Source organism: Sinocyclocheilus rhinocerous, unplaced genomic scaffold (assembly GCF_001515625.1).
Source record: "Sinocyclocheilus rhinocerous isolate Xijiao unplaced genomic scaffold, SAMN03320098_v1.1 scaffold712, whole genome shotgun sequence".
NCBI classification, from domain to species: Eukaryota; Metazoa; Chordata; class Actinopteri; order Cypriniformes; family Cyprinidae; genus Sinocyclocheilus; species Sinocyclocheilus rhinocerous.
In genome coordinates this window covers 952,221-961,112 of record NW_015642789.1, presented here as the reverse complement: position 1 = coordinate 961,112, position 8,892 = coordinate 952,221, and the positions used below count along the sequence as shown (strand labels likewise).

The 8,892-nt window shown below is 37.2% G+C and overlaps 1 protein-coding gene across 1 annotated transcript in view; it reads left to right on the top strand.

Annotated features, from left to right (window-relative positions):
* Positions 1-2,240, top strand: part of ankrd52a (ankyrin repeat domain 52a) — a 19,671-nt gene extending 17,431 nt beyond the window's left edge. The window contains exon 28 of the mRNA XM_016573505.1: positions 773-2,240. Coding sequence (XP_016428991.1) covers positions 773-1,092 — 320 coding nt within the window. The 3' untranslated portion in view covers positions 1,093-2,240. The remainder of the gene's footprint in view (positions 1-772) is intronic.
* Positions 2,241-8,892: the final 6,652 nt, after the last annotated feature.

Genomic DNA, 8,892 nt, shown 5'->3' with positions numbered 1-8,892 from the left:
TATATATATATATATATATAAACCGTATTTTCCATAAATATTTTCTGCACCTGTTGGACCGAGTGAAAATTGCATTTAGACAAAAAAAAAAAATCACATCAGTTGTATTGGCGTATAAATCACATTTTATTATTACATTATAATATGTTAATAAAACAATTACAAAAACAATCAAAATATAAACACTACGGTTGTATTTTAGGTCCCTTTACACCACAGTTATGATCAGGTTATGATGACATTCATTATAAACAACATTTATTATAAACACCGAGCCTAAACCTATTTAAAGTGAAACTGAATTACTGGCATGTGGGAAATAAACTTGTTCTTGCCTATCAAGTACAAATGGTGTTGAAGTTGAAACTAGGGAGAGATAAAAACTGAAACCCAAGAGATAAAACATTTATAATTTGGCAACAACTGACAACAATTTACCCTCATTTACTGAAAAAAAGGCCATTTTCTTTGAGAAAGACAGAGGGTGAGACATGTGAGGCTTGGTTGACGGCATTTTAGTTTGATGAGTAGGCTGCGATGTCAAGTTAGCCATGCGAGAACTGATATATTGTGTGTGCTTGATGTTATTTGCATGAAATAAGTCAATTTGGAATATGAATCGCAGCACATTTCAGATGTTAAAAACAAAAGGGACTTATATTCTGGAAAAGTGTCCCATCTTAACAACTGCTTCATAAATCACGTAACTGATGTATTTGAATGAGTTTCTCCTTGGCTAAGATGTCTCTGTTGTGTTTTTGTCATGTCACAGGTCATACACCAGCCCTGGCTTGCGCATCCAATAAAGCTGTTGCCGACTGCCTAGCTCTCATTCTGTCAACCATGAAGCCTTCCTCCTCCACGCCCTCTTCGTCCTCACCGTCTTCTCCCAGCCTCAACCTGCTCAAGCACTGTGGCATCACCGCCGCCTGTCCCCCCCTGCCCAATGGAGGCCTTCGCCATGGTTACGGCAAAGATCGCCATGGTGCTACTATCGGCTTGGATGGCTACTTGACGGGGGGAGGCGGTCTTACTCGTAAAAAAAAAAAACGTGTGGTCACTCGGTTTGGTCCTCTCTACACATCTAGATAAATCTATATGCAATTACAGCCACAAATCCCTCCTGTGCCAGTATCAAAGCTTTTCTTCACATTTCAGTAGAGAGCGAACACGAGAGGACGAACTTAGCTATTTATTTCTATTTATTTTCCCCCACTTTCCTTTTCCTCCCACCTCCTGACTCCCATTTTAGATGCTGTCCATTCAGTATGAGTCTAAAATCTAAAATCTGAATCTAAGCCATCTATTCGAACCAGTATGAATCACTGGCGAGTCAGTCCTTTATTTCTTCTCCATTTGCAGTCGATTTGACTCTGTTCATGTTAGAATTATGCAGCTGTGTGTCTCCATGGTAACAGTGATAATGGATGGGTTTCCATATCATGCCTCCTATTTGCGTGACGCTGTGGCCTTGCATAGGAATTTACAGCCTGCCCTGAGGAACAATTTAAACGGGTTACACTAGATTTGCATGAATTTGCGGGACCATGTATTTGATAGTGGTCTTGTGTGTGTGTGTGTGTGTGTGTGTGTTTGTGTGCGTGCTTGCACGTGTATGTGTGACATCCACTTTTGCGCAACAGTCCAAGTTTTTCATCCCATACTTGATTATTACGTTTTGAGGTTTTTATGTGAGGTGTAATCTGATTTAGCACAGATCAGGAAAAAACAAACAACCTAACAGAATCATATTGACAGAAGGGAAACCATACTACCTTAAGCCAAAAGACCAATGACCTCCTGATAGAGGGGTCTGATATGTAATGCTTGTTTACTTGTTAGAGAGAAAAGGGATAGTGTTTGGATGGGTTTTGAGGTTGAGGTTCATATTAGGTTTACAATGGAGGTATTGGGTAGTCCAGATCACTGTTTGTAGGTGGGCAGAAGAAAGGAGTTACAAGTGTCATGATTTTGGCCGTTTAAACAACATTATGAAGATGCTACACTAAGGAAGTATAGAAAGCACAAACGTCATACACAGTACTTGCTCCTTGGGACCTTCGGTTTTATTTATTTTGGTTGGTTTTATTTTTTGTTCTTGGGCCTCATAAAATATCTTCAATTAAATCTACTGCTTTGCTATAATATTAAGTGTGGAGTTGCTTTCACAGTGCCTACTGAATTTAGTTTTGCCTACCTAGGATCCAATCAGTTAAACACCATATGCAGTCCCCTAAACCCGTCATGAATTGATTACCTGAATAGATGAACGTATGATTCATATAGACTTTGGGGAGTGTATATGTGAATTTTGCAAAACTGAAGTGTTCAGGCTGATTGGAGCTTTTTTACATTTGTTTGTAGGGAGCAGTCATGGGTATGACCAAAGCCGAGCGATTTCTAAATACCATTTTAATAGGAACTAATAGATATCCAAGAAATATCTTTTCCATTTAAGTACTGAAATAACATTCACCCCTGCTCTTTTTAAAATGCTTCCTTATTGCCAAAGGTAGATTAATTAACAAAGTTAAGATTGTGCTTCCATTAGGTTTTTTGCACCTAAACACAAAATAAGAACATTCAATGAGTGTTTGAAACATCCCTTTTTTAGTTTGTGCACCACAAACAGGCAATATATGCTCAGTCAGTAATGAGACAATCAGTTGAAAGGGCTTTTAATTTTGCCATAGATTTATTTTTTCCTAAACAAGCAAAAGCGTTTTTCCCAATTAGGAAGAGCTATATAAATCTCTTTCCCTTAATTCAAGACATCTAAGAATTAATGCATACTTCAGGTGTGAAATGTGGACTTGTTCTCAATTATACCAATACTGTTGCTTTCATTGCCGTGTATCAGGATTTTAGTGATGTAGATAGAGCAGCTTTGAAGTGTTGTAACATTAACTGATATTTTATTGGTGATTGAAGGTGTGTAGACAAATGAAAACGGTAACATTAGATGTTTTAAGGCTGTGTGGAGAGCATATTTATACTGATTTATGAAATGACCTCTTCGTCTTTGTAATGACAAGTTTTGGCTGCTTAAACAAGTTTCTCCACTCCACGCAGACCTGATGTAAAGCACTTGCTTGTTCAGTAACAAAAAAGGATGAAAAAATACGCTTTTGCGTCTATCATAAGCTGTAAATGGGCAAATATCTGACCTCTAATTGCAAGAGTACAAATGTGCATGTGTGCAAATCAGATTAGTCAAGTCATATCTTAAAAAATTTCTAAATGGGCTACATGACTAAGAGGAAGTCCCTCATGGGAGTTTAATTCAAGCTTATTTACCTGTACTTGAGCTTGACTTTTTCACGTACAATAACTTTTGCTGCTGTTTGGTGGAGGGAATTAGTGCGTGTCTAGACAGCACTGGGTACGATAATGAAGTGCAAGTTGATGAGCTTGAAGTTATTTGCACTGCCAGTTATACTGCTTGTAGTTGTACAAAAAAAAATATTTATAAATTTAGTCTAGCTAGTCATACCACAAGTAGTCGAGTTCGAAAAACAAGTGCCCGTGGAGCCTGTGATTAGTAATACATTTCATTTTGGTGCAAGAAAAAGTGCTGCTTTCAATTGTATCTTGGAGCTAATTTTTTTTTTAGAGGAGATCTTTGTCTATTTATTAGCGAAAATAATTCTTATCCAGCCAAAACAAACTAAAACGTATTTGTTTTAATTCCTCAAATTTCTAATCGTCTTATTGGCATTGCACTAAAATTGTTGAATTGTTTTGTCGAATGTATGCCATGATGGTAGCAGCTTGCTTCGATGTTGGTGAAAATCCTGAATGCTGTAGTTAGCGATTAAATAATTAGCTTGGCAACAGGAACTTTGGAACTGAACCCTTTCAGAACTTAGACTGAATTTGTGCATTAGGTGTTCTGTGTACGAACAATACGGGAACCGATCACAAAGTGGCAAGACTTTTTTTTTTTTTTATTGGAGTAAAGTACAACTGGTAAGGGGAGTTTTCTCCCTAAAATCATTTAGTGCCATAACTTTTTTTCTTTTCTTTTTCCTTTCTCATTTTGATATGTTTGTAAAAATGTGAATGAATGATTCCTTGGGTTCAGTTTTTGAGTGTGCATCAAGACCTTTACCAAAAGAAAAAAGACGAACGAAGTCCAAGCTAACATAAGCTACTGTGCCCATTATATTTTTTGGGAGATCCACATTGTGTGTTAATTATTGTAAAATGCCAGTACGTTCACAATCAGACTGTCTAAAAATGCCAGTATATTCGTAACTAAGCTATACTGATGGGCTGGTTAGCCCTTGGTGGAGCTCACCTCCATCTGAAAGCTTTCATGGCTAAGCCATAACTTAGCATTTGCCCTTATAAATTGAGTAGCCGGATTGGAGTCATTCAGTCAACTGCTCCTTCAAAAACAATATTTTATAAATGTTCCATTGTAATCGATAGTTCCCACAAACCACTGATAATTTGAGGTTTATTTCAAAGCAATGGAATTATGAAACGCCTTAATTTCATCATTAACCGAAGGGCAAATTTGACATTTACCAAAATGACACATTTACATAGCTTTTCTTGTTTTATTCTGGATCAGCAAATTGTGCAGTTTAAAGAGCTTGTTTTTGTTTCATTGCCTGTTGACCAAGCTATAATGGTTGCAGTTACATGCAGGCAGTTAGAAACTAGAGTTGTCTAATAATTGTAACCATTTTGTTGGAAAGCAGATTAATTGTAGCTAACTCAGTGTCCTTATTTTATGTCCATCCTTGCATTTTTGTATTAGATTTTTTTTTTTCTCGCAAAGGTATTAATGGCTGATAGAATGTCTGATTTACCTCAGTGGACCTCAGCGTCCTTACTACTTGAAGACGCATCCATTTAAGGCAATACTCAAAACACCCGTTTCATTTAACCCATGTCTATCTCCCAACTTTTTGCCTTAAGAGGAAATGGTATAGTTCAGCAATCGCAGCACTTGAGAGATTTTGTCGTTAACCTGGGATCTCGTTCCGATGAGATTCATAAGAAGCACACTGTTCTATAGGTTGTTTTGCTGAAAGATGTACCATAATGGCTTCTGGCCTCAAAATAATCATTTTCATGGAATTTATTAGGAGTTTTTGCACTAGAACATAAAAAATAGTCTTTTTGTTTAATACACGTCAAATATTTAGCTGTAAAATTTATTTGGAATTGCTAATATTTGACCAACTCTACTCATTCTCCTAAATAAAACATCAAAAGCACTGATTTTCACTATTGAATATGACTTATAAAAACATCAATTTGCAGAATAAAAAAAATCAGTATTGGTAGTGAATGGTAAAAGATTTGGGAATACATCTAAGAAAAAAGTATGTATCATCCAATGATTAATTTCATTTTATACAAGGCAGAGTAGATGCATTTTCTCCCCATTTTTCGATGTCTTCGTTAAAGCATTTAGGTAGTAAATACTTGTGTGATGTTATAAATACAAATATTTCTAACAACGTAAATAACAAGAGCACAAGATGATGTGCTGTACATAATTCCTCAAGAAGTGTGGTCAGAATTGCCTTGACGTGGCAGTCTTGCCTCATGAACTAGCTATCTAGTGCTATATGTACTGGTACATGAAATTTGGGTGGGCTTTTAGCAACGCATGCTCCATGCAACTGGAATCCTAAGGTCACGGTCTGAGGCCTTGAAATGGAAAACATTGGAGTTTTTAAGGGGTGCTCTTAAACTTGATGATGTCCTTCACCCTTGCTTAGTGTTACTTCATGTTTCTACTCAGTAAGCGCTAATAGTTCAAATTGTAAATCCGCAAGCGAATGATCTAATCAAAAATAGTTGCTTTTTGTTGTTCTTGCCAGCAGCTTGTTTTCATAAGGCTATTTAGAAGACCACCGGAGCCTGACTGAATGGCTGATCTGACAGGGCATGTAGGGATCCCTTTAAAAAACATTTTCATATTTATAAAAAAACAAAACAAAAAAAAAAGCTATGCAGGAATACTTTTTTTTTTTTAAATCTCACATAGTTGCATAGTGCCACCAGAGATATCCCAAGAGCTTCATTGACCGATCACGGACCTTCAGAAGTTCATCTGTAAATCTAACACTGACCTTACTTGCTTGTTGGCTTTGATTGAGAAAATGACTGCTTAGCGTGGCATGCTGCTATTTCTTTGGAGTCTGTAAGCATCTTAATCATCTCTTTAAAGTACTACACTTTGTGACGAGTATGTGGGATTGTGCCTTTTGTTATCAAGTACATGCCACAGGGTATGGTCTTCCATTAACACCTTTAGTGAGCCTTATGAATGAACAACTGTTGTAAGTTTCAGAAATAGCCACCATCCATGTGGTTGCGTTTTGAGCCGTCAAAAATCGCGATCGAATTTCTCACGACACCGCAGATGAACAAATAACCTTTGTAAATTGAATTAAACCATAACGGCGAAACATTTGATCGGTTCTAGCTAGTGACCTGTTCAAACTCTGTATGGAAAAAAACGTGTTTAGTTTTACAACGTGTGAACTCTTTAGTGAAGTAGACGTGTGCCGTGTCGTTTTTTGTGTGGTAATGCATTGGAGATTAGTTGTAACCCAGTGTCTTGTAGAATGTTGGCATGACTCCTTTTCTCTATGTTGTATTGACGTCAAAGTATCCACCTGAAATGGACTGAAGTGCAATAACTTTTTTGTGCGCCATAGTAAAATGCCCTCTTACAACATCCTTTTTTTCTTTAAGCAGGGTATTTTATTTGTTATTTTATTTTATTTGGATTGTACAAATTTGAATTCCTTCCTGTTTTGCCTCCATAAGTGGCACTTTCTTGTGGAATGTACAATGGACTTGGTGGAAACTGTGATAGGTGTCAAAGCCTTATCAATACTTCTTGCTTACTGGAAAGATGGCATTTCTGTTTGCTCATCGGTTGATTGGTCAGAGAGTGCCGTTTTCCATGTACCTTCTCCAGTGCCACGTAAAGTCAGTGTCTGCTTTCGTGGCATGTTAAGCATTTGTGTGTGTGTGTGTTGGGGGGGTGTTTAGACCTGTTCATTTACCTCTAATCAATTGATTTGATACCAAAAGCGAAGCACATTGCCTAGAATTACAGTTCTTTTTTTGCATTAGAGATGTGATAGTTCTATTTGGGAATGGTATCTTGAATGTTGTTGTCAACAGGGAAATATGCAGGGTTTGATTTCTCCCCACACAACATTTGAACTTTGGGCCATATGTTATGCGGTACCAAAGAATGTTTCATTGATGATTATTAGATCAGATTTTTTATTTTGGTCAGACATCAAGATCCCAATATTTGTCATTTAATGTCTTCAGAAGTTTTGGAAAAAAAAAAAAAAAAAGGAACCTGTACCATGAAGAAACATTCCTTTGAATTGCATTGTACAAAACAGAAATACCGTTGACAACCAATACCAGAAGTCCTATAATAATCTTCAGAATACCTTAAGTTGTAACTTACTTTAAGGTCCTTCATTTTGGCTTCAAGCAATCAATGATTTCATATTTGATATCACCGGGAGCACACTGAATAAAGTAATCTAGTATTTCACAACATAGGACCAATGTATGTCTCTGTAGAGATGGCCACTTGATTTCATTCAAGAACAAGCAATACAAGTATCAAGAGACAATTGTAAATTTCTAAAGATTTGTTGGCTCTGGCTGCTTTTGGCCTGGCTATGTAATCTGTGGCACCTTAGGTTAACACCCTCTTCTTGTAACTGAATCCAACATAAGAGATTTCAGTGCTGAGAGAGCCTTATTTCAGTCAAACTGAATGTGAATTGGATGTGTGCAGGATTTGGCCATTTCGAAGAGACTGGCTTTAATCAAGCGGACCTCCTGCGTCCCGTGTTTGAATCCAGTTTCACTAGGACCCGCCGTCTTTAAGACTTTCCAAAAGATAGCCGTTACAAAAAAAAGCAAAAATACTACACAGTGGCTATGTTTCCATCGCCAAAATTCCTAAATACAGGGTTACTGTCACTGCTTCCAAGCTCTGCTTGAACATGCCAAGTATTTGAAACGCATTACAACGTGAAAGAAATGTGACTCTGACTTAAAAAAAAAAAAGCCACAAAACTGCACTATTTACTCGAGTATTGAACTCCAAGCTGTTCTCTGCTAATTGTTTTGACAATGGAAACATAGTGAGCGATCGTGTAGGGCAGCGCCCAGTGTGTATGTGTTGTGTGTGCAAGTGTGACGAACAGGGGTCATATCAACCCTGTATACCTCATCGACATATCTGCAAATATTCTTATCCTGTCTTTAAGTTGAACGTGTAAGAGATACCATCACCAGCAGAAGCCTGAGACCATTGCAGGGTCTACGACATCACACCAATTCCGTATCAACCAATAAGATCACCACTTGCTTGCGTAAAAAACCTACCGCTCCGCTTCAAGCCTGACCCATCGCTGACACAATGGTTTAGATTTAGCGAAACGTAAGGCATTTTAAGTAGCATTATCCTACCTCTGTGTTACAGCTTGTTGCATCAAAAACTCCACCAATTGTTGACAAATGGAAATATATATGTATATGGAACAGATATATAACTTATAACCAACAATCGGTGATATAAGACAACAGTTAGCGTACTTGACTGTATTGTCTGTCTGTGTGTAACATGATATTTGTTAGTGTATATACACAAGAGTACCACTGGAATGTGAAGCCAGACTGTATTATGATTTTTTTTTTTTTTTTAATTAAAATCCAACTTTCTCCCCATTATATTTCAAATGATGTCATATGTGTCTTGCCTCTATCGCTCCTTTAATGTTTTTTTTGCTTTATTTTGAAGAAACAGGGAAAAATATCAGCCTATACTAGCTGGCGTTTACATTCGTGCTCTTTTTTTTTTTTTTTTTTTTTCCGTTTTTT